Here is a 25,500-nt window from a genome sequence, read left to right as displayed (position 1 = left end):
TTCCTCACTGTCCTCAATTTCTGTGCAGTAATCTTGTGATGTGGATTTGGTTTTTCCTTTTGATGCAGTCTTTTCCTTTCTCCACCGTAAACATTTTTATGTTCTGGTATTTACATTGTGACACTGGTAGCTGTCACAGCAAAAAGTAAAAATACTCCAATATTGACCTTGGCTCTCTATATAAGAATAGGGGCATCTGCAGGATTTGATTGCTCTTTGTGTTTTTTCAACAAAATTAGTGCTTTAATTGACTGTCTGATAAACCCACTTCAAGAACAGATGGAAGAGTGGAAGAAAGTGGCCAATCAACTGGATAAAGACCATGCAAAAGGTAGTTAACAGAGGAAGAATTCTTTAATAGGAGTAAGATTGTAATACCAGCTTTTCTTCCTCTTTTCATGTTTGTACTGGGGAACTGAGTGATTCACTTAAATATGTGTAGCAACTTTTCTTTTCTAAAGCATTCCCAAAGTGCCTAACACATTTTTAACCCTTGCATATACATTTTGAAGCTTTAGTTTGCAGGACCCCAAGGGATGGGTTGTTTTTCCTAGACTGGGAAGCAGTGACTAGTTTTAACTCTGTTAGCCCACTCTCACCTTATCAACTCCAGTAGTGCTGAGAATTGGGGATGCCGCATCTGTCCCAGCAAAGCCCTGGGGTGTCATTAAAAGCTGACTGTAAGATCATGTTATATCTCAGACATGTCCTCCAGAGAATACACAGCCCTGTAAAACATTCAGTGTTGTTATATTATGTCTGATGTGGTACAGAAATGTGCACCCAGAGAATGGGAAAGCTGTGCTGTTGGACATGGGGATGCTGAAAGCTGCTGTGCTGATGATGGCTCCAGAGGCTTTCCTGGTGAATGAGCAGGAAGCAGCAAATTCTTGTGCAGCGAGAGCATGTTGGTAGATGCCTTTGGCTTTGCAAGACTTGCACTGGGGATGGTGGCCCTCTAGTACAGAGGCTGAAAGCAGGTTCACCGCTAGCCTTTGAAAACTGAAGACTTCTGCTATGTCTGAAAGAAGCAGCATCACCATAATTTACTGGGGAGGGTGAGAGCTGGTGAGAAGAAGTTAGCCTAGCCTCCAAAAGAGGATTTGCTTCTTGCCCCACTAGTACCGTGGTCAAACAGAAGCGGCTAAATCAGCAGCTCTTGAAAAGATCTCCATCTTGTACTGCAGAGTGTTAAGCAGGTAGTGAGCAGGAGGGAGGCATCAACTGGGTTCCTGCAGGTAGGGGTGACCCTGACCAAAGTGGCAGTGAGATTTAAGGTTTAGTAGGTAGGCATGGGTGTAGTTGGCCCCAGTACAGTTCCTGTGCCCACCACCAGCCTGCTTCTGTTTTTCCATCTATAAAAGAGTAATAACATTGCCCTCCTTTGTTAGAGTGTATGTGTATGTGTATATACATGCATACATGCCTTTTATCTTTTATTTTATTTTTTTTAAGTATCAGCTTTCATATCTGGTACCTTTAGTGTGCCTGGACTGGAGGTGTAACGTTTTGTTTTGGGATTTTAATTCTCCCGGGATTTGCAGCTCATCTGAAAATGGGGACAACTGCAGTGTGCTCTACTTCATCAGAAAGAACTGGCAATGTGACCCTTCCTTGGGCAAAGTTTTAGCTCCCTCTGCCTGACTCTCATGCTGGAGAGGGATCACAGGATATTCTCTGCTTTGCCATTTCTGGATACTTGTTTTTGAACACAGATGTTTTGAGAAACCTGTCATCTCTGTTTTCCATTCCTGAGAGTCGATGAGTCTCAAACAAAAAGCACTCTAATTTTGTACTGTGTTCTCAGTTGTTATTTCTGTAAAGGCTTTGTTTATTTGGGAAAGATTTTGGTATGTGAATGTGCTCACACCCTAGAATGTTATGTTAGGCCAAATCTATAGGCACTACGAAATGCAAATTCTGAGTTGCTTCGATTAATAGTAACTGTCTTCCTAAAATTTGTAGTCTAATGTCTTTAAACAGAGGCTTTTCTGTGAAAAACATTCATTTTGACATTGAGTATGTTGGTAATAGAGACTATGTGGTTTTTTAGAGTACAAAAAGGCCCGCCAAGAGATAAAAAAGAAATCGTCTGATACACTGAAGCTACAGAAGAAAGCAAAGAAAGGTAACTTGCTTCATACTTGTACTGCTAAAACCCTTTGTGCTATGCTTGTTGGCAAAGATTAAACAGCAATAGGACTTTCTATTGTAAGTTTGGTCTCCTGTAATGTATTCCTGGTATGTACTTGAGCACCAGGGTACAATTGCTATGTGTCATTTAAATCATATTCTGAAGCTGCTGTCTAATGTTCTGATACAAAAGCCTTAAAACTGTACAAAGTCAATCATGTTTTAAAATAGAGTGTTTGCTGCTAACTTATTCCTATTAGGAACGTTGCCTCTCTAACATGGCTTGTGCAGATACCTGTAAGATTTTCTGGAATTTTAGAGTACTATAAAGAAAGCCGTTATGTAAATGTTCTGTAACTCTTAACCGTTCTCACTGTTCTCCCTTTCTACCACCTTTCTTCTTGATTTTTTTTAACATCCTATAATCTCCTAAACCTTACCTTATTCCTTCAGTGTGAGAAGGTGGCATGGGTTGTTGTCAGGAGGAGGGCACTTGGCAACCATTAAAAACTAAAGATGAATCAGAAAAGAAAGGGAGCTCTCCACAAAAGCAATCTGTCTCTTTTAGCAGCTGAATCTCAGGCTCCTGTTGCCCTCCCACCACCATCTTGTCATAGGAGTTTCATCATCACGCTAATGGAAACATGCATCACTGAGAGCTGCAGCATTGCCATCACTTAGAGATTTACTTGACCAAGTGCAAATCCCACCAGGCTTTGGGAAAATGATGTGGAGCTTGTACAGAAGCAGAGTCTCTGGTTGCAGTTCCTGCACTAGGCTCTTCCCAGCTGGGTAGGAAACGTGCTGTGAGCAGCTCTCAGCCTGCAGGTTGTAACCTGCCCTTCTCTTCCTGCCTAAAAACTGTCAGCCCAGGGACAAGCAAAATAAATGCTGGGGTGGGGAGTTTCTTGAACCTTGTAAATGGTGTAAGTGCTATCCAGAACAGGTGAGCTGTCTCTGTCTGTCCTTCCTAAATAGGTGAGTCAATAATTGCACTGGTAGAAAGCCACATGACTGGAAAACTGCTCTTGAATTTTAGCTGAGGGTGAGCTTTAGGTGAGGGATGAGGGAGGGAGAGGTTGAAGCCAGCATGAGGGAGCTTACCTCAGTAGGCTCAGTGTGTCTGTCTGTCCATGGAAACGTTCAGTGTTTTAAATCAAAATGGTCACCTTTAAGGGAACCCGATTTGTTGTGCTTTTTTGGGGTTTATTTGTGGGATTTTTGGGATTGTTGTGTTTATTTTGGGGTGATGCATAAGTATGTTTCTCATTTTGTGTCAAAATTGTCTGACTTCAGACCAACAGCTTTAGAGAGCCTGTGATGTTCCCTCCATTTCTTTTCCTTTCTCCTTCCCACCACCTGCCTTTTCTAGTCTCATTGCTTCTTGTCCCCATGTGATACAAACAACCCCTCAATGCATGGTAGGTGAGAGCTGAGAAAAACATGTCTGTGAGCTGGGAAGAAGGAACTGTTTTCTGAACCTGTTTCTGTGCATTGACACCTATTTGGCTCCATCTCCCTTTTATCCTGCTTCTCAGTATTGAGTGAACCAATCTGCAGTCTTGGAGGAGGAGACAACATCTTCTGTAAGGTGGGAAGAGGAGAGAGAAGCACTTAAAGCCTTCTGGAAATAACCCCCTACTGTTATCATACTGCAGTTGCCACTGTAGGTTGTCTGTCAGTGGTGGTTAGGGCGAGTGGCCTTCCTCCTTGTATTTTCTGGGTTTCTGTTTCCCTCCCCAGATGTGTGCCATGTGTAGCAATGAGGGTCAGCACACTGGTGTCTTGTCCTCCTTCAGGATTAAACAAGTTTGCTCAGAGAGTGGAACAGGCCTCATTTTGCTGTCATTTTTATAGCAGCCATCCTACAATTAAAGTATATTTTTTCCTCTTTTTTAATGTCATTCCCTTGCTTAATTTTGCTGTTCTGACATGCTTTGGGAGTTGTTAATGAACCTGCTGTATTTCTGTGCTGCCTCCCTTGGAACTGCTGTCACACACATGGCGTCTGGGTCCAGAGCACAAGCCCAGTGGGACTAGTGGGGTTAAAGCTGACTGCAGAAGGATGTACACAGGGAAGGTGGAACTGATGAAGACTCCCAAGTAGCCAGTACAGGGAAAGGGAGGAGCTGCAATGTTTTTGATGAGTTTAGAGTTGTTCTCGTGGCCCCTGGGGAGGAGAGATGCAGTGAGGTGTGGAGGCTCATGTGGCTGTGAGAGTGAATGCCCCAAGCTGCTGGCCCTATGGGTTCCCAGCATGAGCAGGCAGGAGGAAATTCTCCCTGTCTTCTTGCAAGTCACCTGCAGAGGTTAAATATAGAAGAAAGAAAAGTAGCAGATGCTTTTCCCCCTCTTTTCCTTTTTCATCCCTACCTTAAAGAACTAAAGCATTGGTCTGAGTGCAGTGTCAAATGTTGTGAAAACTTGCGTATGCACCCACCTTGACAGATCTGTTTAACGTGCTCTGTGGTGAAGTTATGTTGCTCTTCCTGTCGCTGAGGGATAAAAAAACCCTAGAAGGGGTTAATTTCTAAAATTACAAAGCTGCAGTAGTGATTCTGCTTCAGGTCACAGATGAGATTTGAATTGCGGGCAGGGAAACTTGAGTGAAACAGTCGTGGCAGGCATGTGGCTGGGTGCATGGATGTCTTACTGTGTCCTCAACTCTCCCGTTTCCCTGTTGCTCAGACTTACATTTTTTGTGTTCTTCCTCAAGCAGGACCTGTCCCTTTCGTTTTTCTGTAAAGTTACTGACTCACCTATGGGAACTCTAAAACAACCAAATCATTTCCTTCCTAGTGCTTGTAAGACTATTTTTGAATTAACCTTATGATCATTTGTGGGCAAGTGAGATGCTTGCTGAATTCTGGATTCGCTTAAATACTGTGCATGCTGCTAAAAACCACCCTTCAAGCTTTTTCTGCTCTGACTGGATGGGAAAATGGTTTTCTTCTGCTTTGGGCAGTTTTAGATCTGGGAACTCAAACACAACCCTCTACTTTTCTCATTCGTGTCATGGCAGTGGTCTCCTCTCTCCCTGCCACATCAGGCTGCAGGGGCTCCCTCTTGTAGCCAATGTCTGCAGCATGCAGAGCAGTTCCTTGCCTGCATCCCAAGGATGTTTGGGAGAAAAGGCCATGGGATACATGGCTTGTCCTGGCAGGAGCACCACAAGATTGGGCACCCCACCTTAGCAGTATAAGAGGCTGATACATTGGGATTCACCTGATCTTTGTCTTATGCATGGTCTGTTTGTTCTGGTTCCATGTGGCCAAGTTGAAAGTTCAGGCTGGGCATTTAAAATCATTTCTTAGAAATTATGTTTGCAGGGCAGGTGTGTTAGTTGCAGTGAAGGTGTTTCCAAAGCTTGAAGTGATGGGGAAAACACCAGGCTTTGCCAATAAAACAAAATGAATTTAAGGGTCCTTTTTGGAAGTTTGCAAGAACATATGTGGTAAAATGACAAGTCTCTGTGTAAATGAAGGTCTTGCATTTCAAAAGACCTTACAGGGATAATTTTCGTTCTTTAAATTGTCTTTGACTTTTACATAAAATAAGCCCATATGTAGTCTAAGTATGTGAAGTCTAAGTAGGATCCTGGTGCACCTCCCAGATCCATGCAGTCCCTGGGGATGTCACGGTGGTCTTCGAGGTACATCCTTTCCTCATGCCTTTGTTCCCGATGAAAGCAGGCCCTTAGGACTTGTAGCCCACTTCGCTCTTGTCTGAACAGATGAAGCTACGTAATGCATGGACCTGGATACCTCTTCTAAATTGCTCTTTGTTTTCAGACAAACATGGCACATCAGAAGGCAGCCCAGCAAACCTGAATCAGCACAATAATTATGCACATATTTAAATAAATCCCATGTTTAGGTTTCTGCTGAGTCAAGGCCTCATAAGTGGATCCAGAGCTGCTGGAAGCTGTTGATGCTATACTGAATTCAGAGCAGAGGCAGCAGCTGTAGCCCTGCATGTGACCATTTTGGAAGGTTAACCAAATTCATGATGCTTACTTTAATAAAAATAGTCGAGTGACTAGCTTAAAATGTAAGTGAATGTCTGTGTAAAATCTGGAGTGCACGTTGGCTTTATTTTCTATATTTCGCCTTGGCTATTGATGACTAACTAGGCAGATTTCCCTTCTGCCTATGACTTGGCTGGCAGGTTTCGTTTTCAGGTTCTTCATGTGACACTGTGTGTGGAAATGTTTAAATCCAAGCAGATGTGTGAAAAGGAGTTATATGTAACATTCTCAATAGTACGTACACATGTTAATGTGAAAACTGATTTATATCTTTTAAGCCATTCCCAGAAGTTTCTGCAGAATGCCCTTAACATTCAGTACATTTGTTCTTCTGTCCCCAGCAGTGCTGAGTATCCAAACTCACAACCTCTGATTTTGAGTATGCAGCAGTTCTGGAAAGTATTCTTACTTTTAATGAAGTTGAGGGAGAGAAACATCATTATTCATTTATTGTAATACTGCCAAAAATGCCTTTTCTTCCCCTCCTTCTGGTTAGCAAAGATGACCTGTTTGTGTTTTAGAGCCTTTACTGGTTTTGTGTTACACTCTGGTCTTTGAAACTGTAGTATCATTACAGTGCTCTCAAGGATGTTTGCACAAACCCTGACTCTTAACTGAAAAATAAAGTTCTTCGATGTAATTGCAACCAAAGAGCATCTCAGGTCTTAAAGCACATGTTGACCTTCTCATTCAAGTACTTTGCACTGTTTCTATACTTGACGCATGCCCGGTCTGGAGTGGCAGGCTGGGGAGGGAAGACCCCTGCCCAGACCCTTTCTCCACCAGGAGATGCCCTTGTTCCTCTAAAGCGGTCAAGTGTGTCATAATGACTGAAGTGAGAGCCAGGACTCACTGTAGAGTTGGTGTGATGCAGCTCAGAAGGAGGGAAGCTAATGAGAAATTTACCCTTATCTGTTGCAGGTGAAAAATCCTGCGTGGATGAGGCCATGGTGTCTGAGGGGGTTTTGATGTTTTTTCTTATTTCCCTCCATAAGCTTGTAATGTAAGCTCCACTTCAGTGAATTCAATGAAAATATATTGCAAAATCCATGGCTGGAGTACTTTCTTTGGTTTACTTTCATTCCTGGAGCTTTGAATGCTTCTTGATAGTCCCTTCTCTTTGACAGCAAGCCAGGTTTATTGCACAACATTTTATATAAAGTTTTTAAATTAAAATCTACATATCATGGTTAATCTGTTTGATGTTCTTCCACATTGCTTCAGCAATTAGCTTTTCATTTAATTAACAGTCTATTAATGTAATTGCAGCAGAGAACATCAAAAAGCACAGTGGTTTCTAGTGCAGCACCCACCTAGAGTTTTGTAAGTCCGAGTTCCCTCTCCCTGCGAGGGGATGAGCCTTGTGCCACTTCGTCAGCTTCACCAGAGTTTGACAGTTAGCTGTGTTGTGCAGTTTCTCTGAAGCACGGGTTAGCATATTCTCACCTAGGGATGTGCAAGCTAAACTAAGTTCCTAAACTGCTTTAAGACTCTTAAAATACAACCTTATGGTAAAAAACTGGGAGTTTAACTTGCAACAGCTCATCAGGAAGCAAAGCTAACGCCTCTGTCTTTATCAGCAATGGAAGAAGTCAAAATAGTCTAGTGCGAACTGCTCGGTCTCTTGTCTTGGCGCTGATGATAATGTCTGCACTCCGGGAATGCTGGAATACCAGTTTGACTTTTTTTGTTTTCCTTTCTGTGTCAATTTTGTGTCCTGCAATTTCTCACCATGCGCACCTGCCTGACAGCTGAGGCTCTGGGTAAGTCTGTGCCATGCTGTAACCCTGGTGGCTGGTTTATTGTAGCCCTTGCTGTGGCCTCTTTATGGTGTCTGGTCTCAACTAACTGCCTAGACTTTAATTTCTAATGAAACTACTAAAATAGCAATTAATTTTAATGAACAAACATTTTTTTTGATTTATTTTCTTTTGACATCTAATTGGAACGCTGGAAAAGAAGAAAATCGGTATTGTAGATAAACCTCTGGTATATTTTAGAAGGGGATTAACACGGACTGATAAGTCATGTCACAGTTGGGAGAGAAGTTAAATGGAATAGACACGTCATCAAGGTGATATTCAAATAACTGAATATCTTATTAATAATTAATATGACTTTTAAAGTCTAGAGCTTAAAGTCCTTAGTGTTGTTCTTTGTAAACCTGTGATCTGAGTCCCCCTTTCTCTGAAAATCGCATGCACCTTTCTTAACCAATAGGTAAGAAATCACTATATTTAATTGCGTGCTGGGGAAGGGGTGGAAATCAGCATCACAATTGTCTCCTGCCTGATCCCATCTGAAATCTGTTTAAATTGGAATGCTGTTCAAGTTGTATTGCAGATTTAAAGTAGCTGCCTTGAGATTTTTTGCGAGTGAAACGTGGTGTTTTTGAGTTTGAGAGAAATAACCGTATCTCCCCTTGGAAGTGTGATGATGTAGGTGTTGCCCTTTGGAGAAGCCTGGATTGATGAGAGAAATTGATTGTAACCCTGGCTGAGGCATCTCAGTGAGGCTTCTGGAGCTGGGCATCCTGGTGCCTGCTGCTTGTCCCCTTTGTGTTTTTCCTGGTTTGTAATTCAATCTGGAAGTTCCCTTTGGTAACTTGGAACTTTTCTTTTAAGGGACAACTTAGATCTCCAGTGGCCACCAGAAAGACTCAGATTTGGTGGCTGAAGGGGTCTGCACTTAACCCCAGCAATGAGGTTTTCCACTTTTTCCACCTATTGGTGGCAAAATTCTTCCATTCTCAGCTTAGATCTATATTAGTCTATTTATTGGCTTCACTGTGCGGGACTTAGAGTGATTGTTCATCCTGGCAGGTATGCTCTTACAAAGAAGCTGATCTGGGGATGAATGACTTTGGTTTGTATGTGTAAAAGTGTACTCAGCGTTGTCTCATACGCTGTAAATTTTGCCAGTCTGGGTAAAATGTCCAGTATTGATTATTCAGGTTCTGTGCAGACACCTAAAAAAGTGCCAGGGAGCATTCTTTAAGTGATAATGTGGAAAATGTCACCATTATTTGCTGCAGTAATAATGAATCACCAATATTTTACTTTGTCAATAACGGCATTAACTTTAGCAGTCAGACTTGCACTGACAGCATTTAAAAATCACTGTTTTCCTTTCCTGTTGCTGATAGCTTTGCTAGTTTGTCTTATAAAATATAGGCATGAAATTGGTTTTAAAATTGAATTTACCTTTTCCTTTGTCCCTAATACATTTCATTTACTAAAGTTCTTTTTCAGCAGTGGTTATTTAAGAAGCTGTGTGAGGCTTTCAGCCAGGATTCACACAGAACACTGTAAACCTGAGGCTCTAATGCATGCTGGTCCCTTAAAGCACTTCTACATCATGGTAATGATGTGAAGCACATCCTCTGAAGGTAGCATATGAAGGCTGTCCTTGGAGTCACAGTGGATTCGTGTTAATACTGATGAGAAGCAGTTCAGTCTTCTGCAGTTCATTAGATGTTTCTTGCCTGTGTCCATCCACAAGTCCCCGGGCTGTTGGAGGAGTCAGTCCACAACTTCTGGTATTGCATTTCTGCTGCTCTCTGCAACACCAGAGCTCCAGTTTGGGAAAGGCTGGGTTTGGATTTCTCCTTGGTTTTCAGATTCTTGACTCGTTCTTCCAAGTGCAACTGGGCATGCTCTGCAGAACCATCCCTCCATCACATTCATGTCTGGCTGGCTGCAGACCAGAGGGCTGTGACTACATTTGATGCTGTTGACCATTGCTAATGCTGATTGCTTTGGTGGGTCATTCAGACCTGTCTGCAGCTGGGGTAGGAGTGTCCTTCCTGGTGTACTTATACAGTTGGCCCATGATAAGACTGATCTGGAACTATTTTCTTTCATTAGATAGTTGTGTTGGTATGGAAACATTTCTGAACCAGTAATATAAGGGCCAGAGAACGTGGGCTAGAGAGGATCATCAATTGCTGATGTTCCTTACGAGAGTGTGCTTCATGTCCAGAGCAAAAACAGTGCAATCATTTGTCAGGGATGCCATAGACAAGTGACCGGCTCGTAACTGAAAGAGGGAAAGAATTACATTGCTCTCTAGTGGTCAATGTTCCCTTCTGAGATGAGCAGTGGATTCAGACTGGAAGAGTCACAAGGTAGATGAGGAGCAGAGGTGAGGGGGCAGTTGGCCCTCACATCCTCACTGTCCTCTGGGTGCAGGATTGCTGTTTATGTTCTGCTTTGCTTAGCAAAGGAAACTGATGAAATTGTGCAGAGATCTTGTCCCTCACATTCCCAAGCTGAGTGCCATGGGAGGCAACTGGTGATTCAGGGAGTGGGAAGAGTTAACGCCAGATTTCAAAAGACTTGCTAGAATGACATCTGCAGTTTGGAGCTTTTAAAGGATGTTAAGAAAGCTTTCCTGCTTCTAAAAGATGAGTTGCAAGGAGACATCAGGAGACAGCTGTATTCGTGCCGTGTAAACATCTGACTTCAGAGCCTCATCTGAATGATTCACCTAAGCTTGTTTCCTGCTCTGAGTGACACCTCAGACAGCTTGTGTGTTTCCACTGACTATAGGACTGTCTAGGTTTTATAGCATAAAGCCAGGTCTGCACATCCTTTGCAGAGGATGTTGGAGCAATGCAGTTTTACACACACTTTTGCCAGAGGTTTAAAATACGCAGATAAACATTATCCTGATAACTGTTGGATTGAGTAACACAGGTACAAATAAGGTTCATTATTGCCCCATGTTTTGGGTGCTCTTTTTGCTCTGGTCCAAGATGTGGTGCTCTGAGTTCCACATAAATTACAAAAATTCACTATAATTAAACCCGCTTTATCAGTGGAGTCCAGTTGCTTTCTAAGTGTGTGCCTTCTCACCGCGTAGGTGAATGCATTTAGCAAGGGTTTACTGTGTTATGTGCATGATCATGTGGTGGAGCAGCTGAATGTTTACAGCAGTTCTCTAGAGCTGAACTAATGAGTATGTGATTTAGTTAGCAACTAATATATTCTGCATTTGGTACACTCATGGTAGTGAGCCAGTATGTAGTTTGAGCAACAGATTATTTTGCCTGTTGTAATTTCCAGGCAGCTCTCTGAATTAGGGGTCTGAGCAGTAACACAGGTCTTGGTTTCATAAGGACTTTAGAACAATCCTAGAGAAGAGCAGAATGTGTAATTGCTGCATCTAATAGCAAAGAAGAATATGGGGAAGAGTCTGAAATGTACAGAACAGTCTTCAAGCAGAAGGGCCCAGTTTGCCTTCTAAGGATGACAGAAGAGAAGGCACAGGACCTTCAGGGAGTTATCCAGGACTCTTCTGTAACTTATTTCTGGCAGATGCTACTTTTGAGAGAGGAAGCAGGTGACTGCAACTTCGAAGTCCATTTCTGTTAAGGCTGTTTACTTCCACAACAGTTTCATGGCCACAGTACACCAGTCAGCCTGACCTGTAGGATCAGACACTGGATGTTTTGCTGACAGTTCGGTACCCAGGTAGATTTGGCAGTGGCTGTGCCTGTGTTGCACTGCATGTGATTCATCACAGAGCTCTGCTTGTGGGTGTCTGTGCAGTTTTATCTGACCTCTGTCTAACTCTGTACAGAGAAGATTTCTGTGTCTGCAGTCTGTAATGTCACTAAACTCGTGTGATTCTCTTTGCTTCTATCACTGCTGTCTTTCCTGCGGCTCCGGCTGTGTTTCAGTGCAGGGGAGCTGATGACTTTACCTTGCTCTGGAGTATTGAAGAAGTACATATGGTAATAAGGCAAAGGTTTTGTAACCCTGACCTTGAGTCATCTGCATTGTGTACTACACACATCAAGAGACCTTTTTCTTCCTCTTGCTCACAGCTGTAAATCCTCTGTGTAGAAAGGTTATTGTCCATAAAAATTGATTTTGGGTAGCTGCTTGTAACTCACCCACCATTTTCCAATATTAACTTCCTGGTGTTCAGTAACAGTGCCATGGATATGTACCTAGATACTCAATTTGCATATGATGGTGTTTCTGGGAGATTTGAGTCAGATTTACACCACTGAGGTGCTTTAAAATATTTAGGGGTGCACAAAACCATCTTGCAACTGTGACATTGTTGGCTCAATAGCACTAAAGCTGAGCAGTAGTTCTTCATTCCTAGAGAAGTATATTTTTTTGCATGATGCAGACTAAGCAATTGGTGCAGAATAAGGTACTTAAACGTCACAGAAAGTTTTGGTGTTATGAGTTGGCTAAATTGAGAGAGTGAACCTTTTTGATTGCAAAACATTGGAAGTTTTTTCATTGTTTTCTTTTTTATTTCCATAGACAAATACTGGACATTAATGTGTGTTTGAGATGCTGAGAAGTGGTTTTTGTTGTGGACTTTGGAACAAAGAAAACTGGTTTAGCAGTTGCTTCTGTAGAGTACTTGAATCCAGTAATCCACTGACCAGTAACACGTCCTTAATACCATCTCATATAGGAGATCCATGCACCCATTTAGTGACCCTGCAAAGTTGTCATTAGGACCTTGCTAATGACAAATAAAGTAGGTAGTTTTACTTCCTAAAAGTAGGAAAGAAAAGGGACTATTACCTGCAGTTAGTGATTAATGCTTTCCCTGTTAGCAAGATGTTGATTTTCAGCAAGGATGGTGTGAAGGGTTCCTACAGGTAGTACTTTGAGAAAACCCTCCAGTGAAATGCTGTTTTTGGCTTGTTGAACCCTTTTGAATTGATCTGGATTTATATTCTGGGCAAGAGGGGAAAAAAATGGCATGAAATGCCTGATTTAGTTGGGGAAGGACCCACATACTAATTTGAAAGAAGGGAAAATGCTGTTTGAGACTTGCATTGCAAAAGCACAATCCAGCAGCATTGCTGGCTGAAAATGAGGTTTCCTCTATGGAGAGCCACAGTTTTGACAGAATGTACTCTTGATTGTTTCCTCCATACAGGACGGGGTGACATTCAGCCCCAGTTGGACAGTGCTTTACAAGATGTCAATGATAAGTACCTGCTGCTTGAAGAAACCGAGAAGCAAGCTGTCAGAAAAGCTCTTATCGAGGAGCGCGGTCGATTCTGTGCTTTCATCTCCATGCTGCGCCCTGTGATAGTAAGAGCTCTCCATTTTAAGTCAGTATGATTCACAAATTAGATAAATGGCCAAAAGTCTCTAAAAAGAGTATCTCTTTACATCTTACGAAGGGCATTTTTAGAGCCAAAATTCAACCTACATCTCTGCCTAGAAAGTGGCAAGAGTCAGGACCTTTCTTTTAGGCATTTGGAGTAATTCGGAGATGGAAGACACTGAATTCTTTCAGGATGACTAATGGGGGAGCAGTGGGCACAAAGACTCAAGTGAGTTCCTTATGCATACCAACCTGAGACATAGCTAATGCAGTTTTTCCACTGCTTTTTTCCATAACATCCCACTTAAATATAAATCTTTCTTACCCCTGCTCCAGTCCTAGGACTGATAAATGTTTCAAGACCTCCCCTGTGTATATAAAATGACATTAGCTGACAGATTGCAGGCTGCTTCCTTGCAGTTTTCTGGTAGCCCTTTTCCTCCTACATGACAGCTTTTTCAGTTCATTGAAAAGGTTTGGGTGTATTGTCATCATCTGAGGTTGTCTGAAGCCCAGTGATGAATTGTTTATGGCTTTGTGCAAGCATGATGCATTCTGAAAGGTCTCCAGCATACTGGGAGAATGTTCCCAATGCCTGTTTACAAAGAGCACCAATCAACAGAAAATCATGCTTAGAGAAGTAGGGAGGTGATGGCTGAGCAGGAGGATGTGAATTCCAGACTCTGAGGACCTGGATGAAATCACCGTGGTAGCTAAGGTATTACCATGGTAATTTTCAGTGCAGGAATCATCTGAGTTAGCTGTTGATGTACCTTGAGCCAGAATGAATCATAGATGTGTTAATGCTCTGTACCTGTATAGTTCCTTTATCTCAAAGTTTCCAAAAACTAGCAAATGAGTTTAGTCCCTGTTCATGTTCAAGGTTAAAATCCTTAGGGCATATTAGTGAGTGTACATGGAAGAGTTCAGTCTTCCAAAGGCAGCGGAAATGACATTCTCTTTTCTGAAGATGTCGTAAACAAAAGACTGAGATTTATCTCATTGATGAGAGAAACGATTTCTGGGCCTCAGAACTGACAGCAATCTCAAAGTAGCTGTTCCACTCTTAATATTTTCAGTCCTCTTTCATAAGAAACAATTACTTAATAGGCAAAGTAAAAAGCTCTGTTGTGCATTCCTGCAGTCATCAGCAAAAAGAAGAAGGTCCTGTATTGTGTTATGGGTGTGATGTTTAAAAGCAAGGCTGTGATTAGCCTCACTCTTTTGTCTTTCAAGGAAGAAGAAATGTCAATGCTAGGAGAAATAACCCATTTACAAACCATATCAGATGACCTGAAAAGTCTTACCATGGATCCACACAAGTTGCCATCTTCAAGTGAACAGGTTAGTCCTGGTTATCTGAAAACATGAGGAATATTGACTACTCGCGCTTAGTGCCTTAACGTTATGTTTTGTAGATGCCTCAGTGCAGCAAGGTCATTTTTAACAAAAGATTTAAAAAAAATAGGTTTTGAAATGCTGAGTGCTCCTGAAGTATTTGGTGAGACCATTGTGAAGTGGTAGCAGTGACACGTTCATGTATATGAAGATGCCCAGTTTCTGCTGAGAGTATATGAGGAAGGAGTGTCATCTCCTCACCTTACATTTCAGCATCCTTGTCTTTACGTGGTTGCAAGATTGCTGGGATTAGCTGGCTTGATGGCGTGTGAAGGAGGGAAGCTCTGCTGTGGTTGAATATTGGATCTTTGATTAATTTTTTAAAATGCAACAGTTTTTAAACCCTAAGGCTGTAATGTTTGTAACAAAACAAAAGAGCATGCAGAAAATAAATCTCCAGTTTATTCTTCAAAGACGTTTCTATTCAAATCTGAGCTTTCCATCTCTGATAGCAGCCCTAGTGTTGAAGTATGGTAGCTCCTGAAAAGCTAAGGATGAAGCTAACTCACCTGAGTAACATTCACAGTGTAATTCTGGAAGAACACTGGGTCTGGGTCAGTTGGCACTGAAAGGTTGTTGTGGTGATGAATGCTGTATGACAAGCAGATGCTTTCTGTTAACGGGGTGGGGGGTGGGGGGAATTCCATGTCCTTGATGCTATTGATTATCTTTCATCAGGTAATTTTAGATTTGAAAGGTTCTGATTACAGCTGGTCTTATCAGACTCCTCCATCCTCTCCCAGTACTACCATGTCCAGAAAATCTAGTGTTTGCAGGTAAGTAGACGGTAATATTTAATGTTAACCTGTATGGGGACAAAGGGAGGCAAGTTCAGACTGTGATACGGATTTATATGCATACTTAAATCTTAAATATTGACTCTTAATGAAATCAACCCCTCATGGTCTTTATCCATTTAAGTGTGTGACTGGGAATATTAAAAAAGATGGGCATGACTGAACAACTTTTGAACTCAAGGCAACTTGAAGATGCTTTTGATTCAGTTCTCTTGAATCCATTGCAGATCAAAGAGCAGACTGTACTGATCTAAGCTCTGAAATTGTTCATTCAGAATTTCCTTTTCTGTTTTTCATTTGATGACCTTTTAGATTATTCTAAGTAGCTGTTACTGGTCAGTTAAACTGTTTGAAAAGAAAAAAACATCCTTGGCAATTGCCCTATCAGTCTGGTAGATGGAAATGCTTTTTTGATACAAGTTTTTTTGACTGTTTAATGCTGTCTAATGCTGTCCTGGAATATGTTGAAACACTGGATTCTGTCTATGCTTTCTCTGTAAAAAACTGTTTTCTCTCATAAAACAGTTTATTAGCATGTTGCCCCCATACCCTGGTGTCTACATTTACTCTTTCCTTTTACTGAAAAGGAAGATACCCTATTGTGTATTCTGCTCAACACCTTTCTAGCTGCTCTCAAATGATTACCTTTTAGTTTGCTTTATGAATAATGTACTACAGGTTCCCTGTGTGTAAGCAAAGTTACCTATAGCATGTCAGAGCAAGTGAACATGACTTCTCCTATGTACCTACTTGTCTCTGCATGCAGATATATATAAAAAAAACTTCAGTACTTTTATATATATATATGTGAAAACATGCATATTTAGAGCAATGAGCACAGGCTTAAAGATGCAATATCCTGAAGCTGTAAAAGAAAATGGCAAAAAACCCCAACCCAAAACTCCATCATCTGTTCCTAATCAACCTCATCTTCTTGTGTGTTAAAACCTGTATGACAACAGACTGTTGCGTATGGGTGGAATAAGGCAGATCTCCTCTTCCCCTGCTCCAAGCTGACTTGGACGTCTTTTGTATACATGGCATTTGTGAACAGGAGGCACAGTCCTCACCCATGTATCCTTCAGAGCCATCCCTTCAACTAGTCAGTGGGCTTCTGTCAGCAAAAGTAGGAAGCTGCCTTCAGATTGATGCATCCTGCTAGTCCTGCTCAGCCACCCCAGCAGGAAGCTTCAGAGGCTCCCACGTTGCTGGCATGTCGTTGCTGTCATTCATGGATATTAGAGATTAAAAATCAATCTCCTTTGTTTGAAAACTCAGGTATTTTTATGGATGTTCATTGGAGTTTTAATTCTCTGACCATCTTACTAATTTAAACTACATACCCAGAAGTCTGACTTCACTCAAGTGTCCCATCACATGGTTTTTATCTGGTAGGAACCCTTTATGTGAGCATAACTTATTCCAGGTACTCTGAAGCATGAGGTTTTGGTGCTGCTTTCAAAGGTCTCACAGGTTGGCCTGGTGACTGACTAGGCTAACTAGGTTAGTCTGATTGCAATGTCATGCCTAGCTGCAGACTTCTGGATGAACTGTGATGCCTTTGGACCCCTTGCTAGAGATCCCGTTGAAAATTTGGGCCATGGTGCGAGAGCAACAAGGTGTAAGTTTGGAACAGGAGAGAGCCATCAGCAGAGGGTTTTGTGCAAGCGCAGAGCAAACGCTAGAGGGCATACAGTGATCCATCCCTTCATCCCTAACCTGACTTTGAACTCTTGAGTGGTTACAGAATTCAGTCTGAGTAAAATTGAAGGTAAAACGCCATTTTCTCTCTAGTCCCAAGGGATACTGCAGCTGCTTATGGTTCTTTACTGATATATATGTGCATATATATATATTTAAATTTAATTTGTCAGCATTTTTTCTTTTCCGGTTTATGCTGCCTGTTGCTAGAGACATGTGGAATGTTAATTGTACTGTATATGGGTCTCTCCCCACCCTGCCCTTGTGTCTTTTCCTCTCCCCTTTCCTTTCTTTGTTCCTTTTGTCTCTCACAGCAGTCTGAACAGCGTTAACAGTAGTGATTCCCGGTCCAGTGGCTCGCACTCGCACTCACCTAGTTCACACTATCGCTATCGCAGCTCCAATCTGCCTCAGCAGGCACCCATGAGGCTGTCCAGTGTGTCCTCCCATGATTCTGGATTCATGTCCCAGGATGCTTTCCAGTCCAAATCGCCATCCCCCATGCCACCAGAAGCACCTAACCAGGTACGTGCAAGCATGAGAACAAAAACCTGAGCGTGAGCTGGCCTCTCTAACTTGGCTCACCGTTCACAGAAGGATCTGGTGTGGTTTTGGGGTACCTTGGAGTCAGGTGAAACACTGAGGGTAGGGTTGATCTCAGTGCACTTCATCCATCTAAAAGTTGGGCCTCTAGCTGGAGTGATTTACGCTGCTTTTGCAGCATCCCTGAAGAAAGGGATAAGTTGCTCTCAAGGAATTTGATTTTCACTCTGGCTCTGGAGGGAGCCTAGATGCCTAGCTTTCAGATACAGACAGATGAGAAAGAGCAAGAAGTCCCACCTTACACGAGGGAATAATATTCACTTGACCCACTGAGGTTACCACTTAATATCCTGCACAGATTGCAAGTTGTTGATACCTGGTGGCTGTTTACTGTTTAATGGACAAATACCAGTGCCAGAACAGCCTTCTGACAGCCTTAGTATTGACACTGGTGGCTTCGGCATCAGACAGACTACTTTTACGCTCCCCTGCAAAGAGCCTGGAATAATCAGAATGCCATTAATGGTATCATATGAAATTGGTTTTGCAGCTTTTTATGACATCCCTTTCTGTGGATGGGGCTGCTCTTTTTGATTCTCAGCTGAGCGCCTTGCAGAAATAAGGTTTCTGCATGAGTGTTAGAGGTATTTTTATTTCTTTATGGAACTCGTCAGAAGTGTTTGCACGGTCATATATGGTACAAACTAAAAGGATTTCACTACAAATACAAGCAAAACTTTTCCAAAGCATTTTTTGGTCTGCAGAAGGAAGTTGATGCTCTATTTATTCATGGCATCATTCCTATACAAACTAGGTGGCCACCTGCAGGCAGAAGCTTGTGTGCCTCCATGGCACATACCCTCCAGCACAGGAATTCTCTTTTCTATTTTGTTTTTTTTATCAAATCACACTGCAACTGCAGTATTTTTTAAAGGCTGAGCTGCCATCCCACATTAAAAATCCCATCATAAATCTCAGTTGCAAAACTGAGGTAGAGTTAATATCCTGTTGTTGAGTACCGCTCATTTTTAGTACACCCTGAGGTCACTGGAGAAGATTGTCCTTTAGTTTAATAAATGTAGTTGGCTCCTTTTCCTGTGCGGGGGAGTTGATGGTTTTAATCCTGCCAGTCAGCAAGGAGCCAACAGTTTCAGTGTCAGTGGTTACCAAGTGTAACCTGTACACTGAAGCTGCTCCTGCACCACCTTCGACAGCACACAGACCCTTACTTTCGCAGAACATATAGTAAATGACATTTAGTGACACTTTTAGGGTATCATCCAAAACACCACAGATTCACTTAAGCATGGGACATGTTCTCAAGGGAAGCTCAACAGTTTAATGTATTTACCTCTTTCATTTTAATAGAGATGCTTTCTTTTCAAATGAACGCCTCTTCTGCACTGTCCCCAGTCTGGACATCACCATTTTTTATAGATGACATCCTGAAGAACTTTGTGCACACTACTAAAATAAATGTTTTGTTTAGATTGGCTATGGCTAACCTAAGTGAAATGCAAAAAAGTAAATGAGCAATAGTAAAGTAAGCTGCAATAGTAACAAGGTAAGGAAGCTGGCTTTTAAGATACATCCATCCGTTATACATGCTAGCATCATCTCTGGTTTTCATAGTATCCCTGCACCTGCATAAAAGGGCAGTAATCTACATGATGATGCTGTGTTTGCAGATGAGGATGTAACTTTGCAATTGCCCTTAGCATGGAAAAAACCCAATACCTCTCTTTGCAAGTTCCCCTGTTAAACAGGGGAGGGAACTTCGGCTGGTGTCAGCTGGCAGAAATTCTGTAAGTTGATGGCAGCCATGCTGATTGGCACCAGCTAAGTTCATATGCTTTCACTTCACTTTAGAAACCATCTATACAGTTGCAAACTGATCCAAGCATCACTTGAGCTATTAATGAGCTGTAGGAGGCTGCAGCAGTATGGCATTGACTTGACAAGTGTAGTGTGTTGGTATAACAAAGAGGTATGTGCTCTGTATGTCTCTAGGTCTGTTTACCTTTACGCAGAGGAAAAGGTAACAGATCATTGCCTGGCCGCTTCATCTTTGCTTAAGTGTCTTGCTTTGTATGTTCAGCACTAAGTAAATTGTGTGTGTTGTGCTGACAGATAATTGTGATTGTGATTCTTACCGAGAAGCTGTTCAATTTACAGCGTTATTCCATGTTGTGTGTCTTTAACCAACTGACAGATCTTCCTTGTGGTACTGTGCTTTTGAGGCTCGGTGCTGGGTGGGGAGGAGCAGCAATCTCAGCTGCTGTGTTTAAAACACTGATGTCATTGTTTCTAGTAGTGACACTGGGAAAGCAGAAAAGCAAGCTCTGGAATCAACAAAGGAAATTAAAAGCTGTGTATCTTGCGCAGGTGGACGCTTTGCTGATGTTTGCTAGCTACGTGCTGTGGCATCTCCTGGGGCAACAAAGCTGATTTTCTTTTAATAGCGGATTTAAATTGAAAAGTAGAAGAGGGCTACATAAAATTCCCATATTATGGGATTGAGAATATATGAATTATGTGAAGCTTTTATGCTCTCACCTACATTTTAGACAAGCAAGTGTCACTGGAAATTAATCACAGACAAGGGGTGTCTCAAACAAGGAATAAGTTTTATATTATATAAAGGAATACTAAAATAGAGATTTAAACAAGATAAAGATTATACCAGGGGAGAGGAGACTGGCAAAATGAAGACTGCTTTTCAACTCATAGCTGCTAAGCAGTAAGTCTTCACAGTTACCACACTTTGCATAGAAGATAGGGAAAAAGCAGTTACAAAACCAGATTCTGCCCTTACACTGATTTGGAACAATTGCTTGTCTTCAGTGCGGCTGTTAACATTACTGGGAGTAGAAGTGTTGGCCTGTTAACAGACAGGTGTACGTGTGAAAAGGTCACTGTAAAGTGCTTTATTCTTAATTAAGCAATTACATTTGGGTATAGCTGAACAGCTGGAAAAGCATCACAGGTCTCTTCTTGGAGCAGAGCAGTTTCTCTGAATGCCAGATGTGAGGTCAGCCATGGCCAGCATTGCCCAAGGCATGTACTGACACCAGAGACCCGCTGCTGGGAGCACAGAATAGCTCTGAATGAACACTGAACATGGCTGGTGCTGCAAAACCCACACGTTGCCCTGTGTAGGAGACAAACTGAGGTCTAGGAGTGTCTGTGATGAAGTAATGCGGTAGTAGCACAGTTATATTTGAGGATAATAATACAAGGATCAGTGGGCTTGGAGTGCAGACACAGTGGGGGAAGTAATTATACAGCTGGATTTTAGAGGCTGCTTATGACTTCATGGGGCTGGAGGCAAGGGGAGAGATAGAAGCAGATGAAGAGAAAAAACCTGTTGATGTGCTGTCGAACAGCAGAAGACTAAGTCTTTATTGTTAGAATATTCTGGAAATTGCTTTCTCTAAACAGTGAAGTAGAAGGAAGCTAAATGTGAACTTGCTTCTGCATGTACAGATTAGCAAGCTGGAAAGATACTGCTTTTGAGAAGACCCCATTGCTTTTCAATTGCTTGAGGTTGGAATAGGGGAAATACATTGTTACAGCTGTTTTCCATGTAAATTAAGAACTGCTCCCAAATCAGACCTTAAAAACAAAACCAAAACCAATCCCTGAAATGAATCTGTAAATAATCCCTGGTATTTGTTCCTCCTAAACCTCCTGTTTTAAATTCAGTTTCCCAGCAGTTTGTCCGTGACTAGAAAAGAGTGGTCAATAGAGACGTTCCTGGAAGTGAGATAAATTGAGGTGTTGACTTTGGGTCAGTACCCAGAGGTTTTTAGAAGGTAACTGAGATGTCTTCCGCTGACTGTAGAGAGACATTGGACCAACCTCTTCGTTAGGATTTGGTCTCTTGGGAGAGCCCAGGGAGCTCTGTTCAGTAGCTAAGGAAGGGAAGGGGTTAAGTAATGCTGTATTTGAATGGAAAACATAGCAGGCAAAGGATGCAAGTAATCCAAGATAACAGCGGTCCTTATATAAGTTAGTAGGACAACAGATGGAAAATATAATCATACATCCCAGTAGCCTAAAATACAACTTTTTTTTTCCTGTCCTCACTGGAATTCATACATACCACACCAAGCAGTGGGACACTACCCAAGAACAAGCCTTGGCACAGTGTCTGAGAGACAGATGCCAAGCTACACATGTACAACATGCATTTGAGGGACTGGTTATTACTGGGCAGAGCACAGTTTGGGCTTTCTGCTGATACTGTTAACTTCAAGCCTTTTCTCAGAAGAGCTGGTTTGAGTGCAGAGCAGAACCACCATCACTGCAGCTGTGGGGACGAAAACTTACCTCCCAGGGTTAAAACAGCTAAAACGGAAGAATTAATTTTAAAAATTATTCAAACAAAACCATCATTTTAAACAGGAAACAACAAAAATAAGTTGCAAACACCCAGGAGTCAAAGTTCTCACCCTATGGGATGTGGAGTGGAAACTGCTGTGGTTGGTGTTTGCCGGTCCAGGAGTGCCTGCGCCAGTGCACCTAGAACAGGCACTCAAACATCTGGAGTCTTTTTGCCCAAGCAGTGACTGTGCAGTTTCTGTTTTCAGCCCCTCATGTACTTTCTGCTAAGAAACAAAGGGTGGTCTCTGCTTCCCACACCCGGCTCCAACCGTTCCAAACTGTTTCTGCCATCTGATCCAGGCAGACTTTGACCTGCTGTCACTCGTGTTTTCTTCACACCTTTCCTTCAGGAGTTCAGCATTCTCTGCCTCCTTCTCCAGCATTTCTCACTGTTGTAATCCGTTTTTAGGAAGACCTTCCTTGTGCCATCCGAGTTTCTCAAGACAAGGAGACCCTGTTTCCCTACCACCACTTCTTGCACTTCCTTCAGCTATCCAGGTGTTCTCTCCATGGCATCTTGGTTCACCTTGGTTTAGGTTTGCCTGCTGAAAATGGCCAAGCGGAGTTCATGGGAGAGTCCTGTCTTCCATCTCTTTTTTCACCTTGGAGTCATTTTATTGCAAAAATAAGTTCACCACTTGCAGGCCTTTTTCCCCAGACACCAAATAAATGGAACAATTCTTTGCATCTTCAGAATGTGCATTTTTTGGCCTTTTCCCATCTATTTGCTACATGCAGCTTTATTGCTAATAAACCTCATTTATAACCCATTTCTACCATTACTTGACATATTCTCATGAAGTTCCTGGCCTGTAAACAGGAATAGTCTGTCAGATGTAAAGTCCAAATTCTCACTTGTCATCACTGGGGCGACTGCAGAACACAAGGTGACATGATGCTATGCGTGGAACTCAGAATCTTCTCTCTGTGCCCTGCTATGTGCAGAGTGTGCAGACCCAGGAGGGCCTTTCAGGCCATAAATAGGAGGTTTCAGAAAGCATTTTCTGTAATTACATATTTCTCTCCTTTTGTTTTTTCCGTGGCCCAAGTGTAACACTAGTGTGAGTGTTCTCATGGGGCTTCTCAAACAGGTTCTTTCGCTGAGCTACCTGCAATGTCAGGCAGAACTCTGGAGCTTCAGTGCAAAAGCTGATTTTCTATAATGTATTTTTCTCTAAGGAGAGAAGAAATAGGCTCATTTCCATTTAAGGTGCAGTAATTGTGTCTGATGGCAGAGTCAACTGCAGCTCATGTTTGTCAGTATTCTTATTTTTAGAGGTTTTCTCCTGTAAAAGGAGTTGCATTAAATCAAGAATGAGACAAGTTCCACAAAACATCATTGGGTACCCCACCATGTACTTGTCACTTCTCTCCTTAACAGCTCTGTGTCATTTGTTGTAGTTTCTTCTGATCTTCTGATACACCTCAGCTCTTCCTGCACTTGGAATACAAGCCTTGTTAGCTGAGCTTACTTGTACCCTAAACATATTTGACAGGTCACCTGCAGATCCGACCTCACATCAGTGTAAAATGGGATATGTGTTATTTCTATAAAGTAATCCATTATGGTACATCTTTTTAGCAGCCTTTGCAAAGTTTCACTTAAGCCCACAGTTTGCTAATAAGCTCAAGGTGCTGGTACTGTATTGCCTTCTCAACAGCCCCAGAAGTCTTCACCAGAATCCTTATGGTGATGATGTTCTGTCTTGGGATACCTACATCTCTTTTTACCTAGGCAATTAGCTACACACTCCTGATGCATGGCTTTTGGTGAGCAGGGAGACAGCTTCTGGGTGTTAGCAGTAATTGCTTCTCTACAGTGCCTCTTATCCAGCTCTTTATTGCAGACTCATCCCAACATCTCATGTAAGGTTAACTGATGGAATTTTATTTCAGATGAGATTTCCCTTCCTCTTCAAGTGCTGTTCCTTGAGAACTGAGGCTTTGCAACAGAAACGTGATACAAGAGCACATTCTCTCTGCTGTCCTAAAATAAAATGCCAGGGGTATGTTTAGACAGACTTGCTTCACAGGTCTTGTACATCCAAAGGATAAATTAGCTTTGCTAGTGTTGAATTTCCTGGCAGTGAATAGAGCTCTGTACTGCCCTGACTTTGCCAATATACTTGACCATTTCTGAGCACTTGGTGGGACCTGCACGCACACCTCAACTGCGGGGCTGCCACTTCCAAGGGGGAGATGTGTGAGAGCATTGTAGTTGGTAAAATGGTCCATGTGGCTATTTGCCTTGGCCTGCCTGTAGGTGAATTAGATGAATACAGCATCTTGGTCTTACAGCAGCAAATGTACCTAAAGGCATGCACTGAAAACTGGAAGAGAAATTCCTAGCTAGGAGCTAGGTGTTTGATGGACACTGTCCTGCATTTCCCTCTCCATCCAAGCCCCTTCTGTCACTGCTGTTAAGAGAGAGCTGGTGGCAAGCACATTCCAACACTTAGGAACTCAGCAGAGTACCTGTAACCTTCATACTGGCTGCTGGGCAGAAAAGGTTGAGGCAATGTGCTTTTGGTGTATGCATACTACCCACAGAGGGACATGCATACAGATAACGCACTGTGGAAACCTCCAGCTTGGGTAAGTATCACTTCTTTCTCTGTTCCATAATATTTGAACTCAGATAAGTTTTTCACAAGCACTTTTGCAGATCAGAATATCCGAGAACTTGTGAATGTAAGTGCCGTTTGCTGCTCCATGTTGGAAATCTAAACTTTGTGTCTTTGAGGTACTGATGATCTGCTTTTCTGTATAAATCGGTTGTCTCAGTATTTTGCATGGTTGGACCATAGGTGCCTTCAGCTCCCTCAGCTTCTTGCTCTGAGACAGCTAACACAATGGAGACGCTGAAATTGCAATGGGGAGTTGAGATCCCTGCCTCAATTCCCTCATTCTCAAGCAGCGTGGCAAGTTCTCGCATTAAGCAAATGGCTTGTTTTGTTTCTCGTAGATTTCCTGAACATTAGCAATGGTTTTGAGCAGTTTCTAACTGATTTTAAAAGCCTAACCCTTTGCTTCTCTCATCCTTCCCTCTCTCCTGTGTGTCTCTGTGTATGTGCTTTTTGTCTTTTTGGTTTTGTTTGTGTTGGTTTTTTTCCTTTTCGGTGGCTTGTGTCTCCCTCCCCTGCGTTGCGGTGCTGTTTTACGCTGCAGAATTCGTCCAGCTCTGCCTCTTCAGAAGCCTCTGAAACCTGCCAGTCAGTGAGCGAGTGCAGTTCCCCCACCTCAGTCAGCTCAGGCTCCACCATGGGGGCTTGGGCCTCCACAGATAAGGTGAAAAACTTCATCTCAAAGACATACAAACCTACCAGGTCGTTATCCGAACCCAGCAATGTGTGGACAAATAAAGTGCATGGGGCGCAGCCAGGATTCCTCTCTGTGAAGATGAGAATAGGAGCTGGTGCACACTCC

At 42.4% G+C, this 25,500-nt stretch overlaps 1 protein-coding gene across 11 annotated transcripts in view; it reads left to right on the top strand.

Moving 5' to 3' along the window:
• Window positions 1–25,500, top strand: part of MTSS1 (MTSS I-BAR domain containing 1) — a 126,770-nt gene that overhangs the window by 92,876 nt on the left and 8,394 nt on the right. For 4 of the 11 annotated variants that reach the window (XM_065668931.1, XM_065668933.1, XM_065668926.1 and 1 more), the window contains exons 6-12: window positions 240–331; window positions 2,054–2,128; window positions 7,912–7,923; window positions 13,076–13,233; window positions 14,486–14,593; window positions 15,326–15,423; window positions 17,460–17,670. In XM_065668931.1, the coding sequence (XP_065525003.1) occupies window positions 240–331; window positions 2,054–2,128; window positions 7,912–7,923; window positions 13,076–13,233; window positions 14,486–14,593; window positions 15,326–15,423; window positions 17,460–17,670 (754 nt within the window). Of the gene's footprint in view, window positions 1–239; window positions 332–2,053; window positions 2,129–7,911; window positions 7,924–13,075; window positions 13,234–14,485; window positions 14,594–15,325; window positions 15,424–17,459; window positions 17,671–25,242; window positions 25,363–25,500 lie in introns of all 11 variants that reach the window. The other 7 variants (XM_065668932.1, XM_065668934.1, XM_065668928.1 and 4 more) reach the window with 4 other exon arrangements.

Source organism: Lathamus discolor, chromosome 2 (genome assembly GCF_037157495.1).
Source record: "Lathamus discolor isolate bLatDis1 chromosome 2, bLatDis1.hap1, whole genome shotgun sequence".
In the NCBI taxonomy this organism is placed as follows: Eukaryota; Metazoa; Chordata; class Aves; order Psittaciformes; family Psittacidae; genus Lathamus; species Lathamus discolor.
This window is presented reverse-complemented; position numbering and strand designations above follow the sequence as displayed.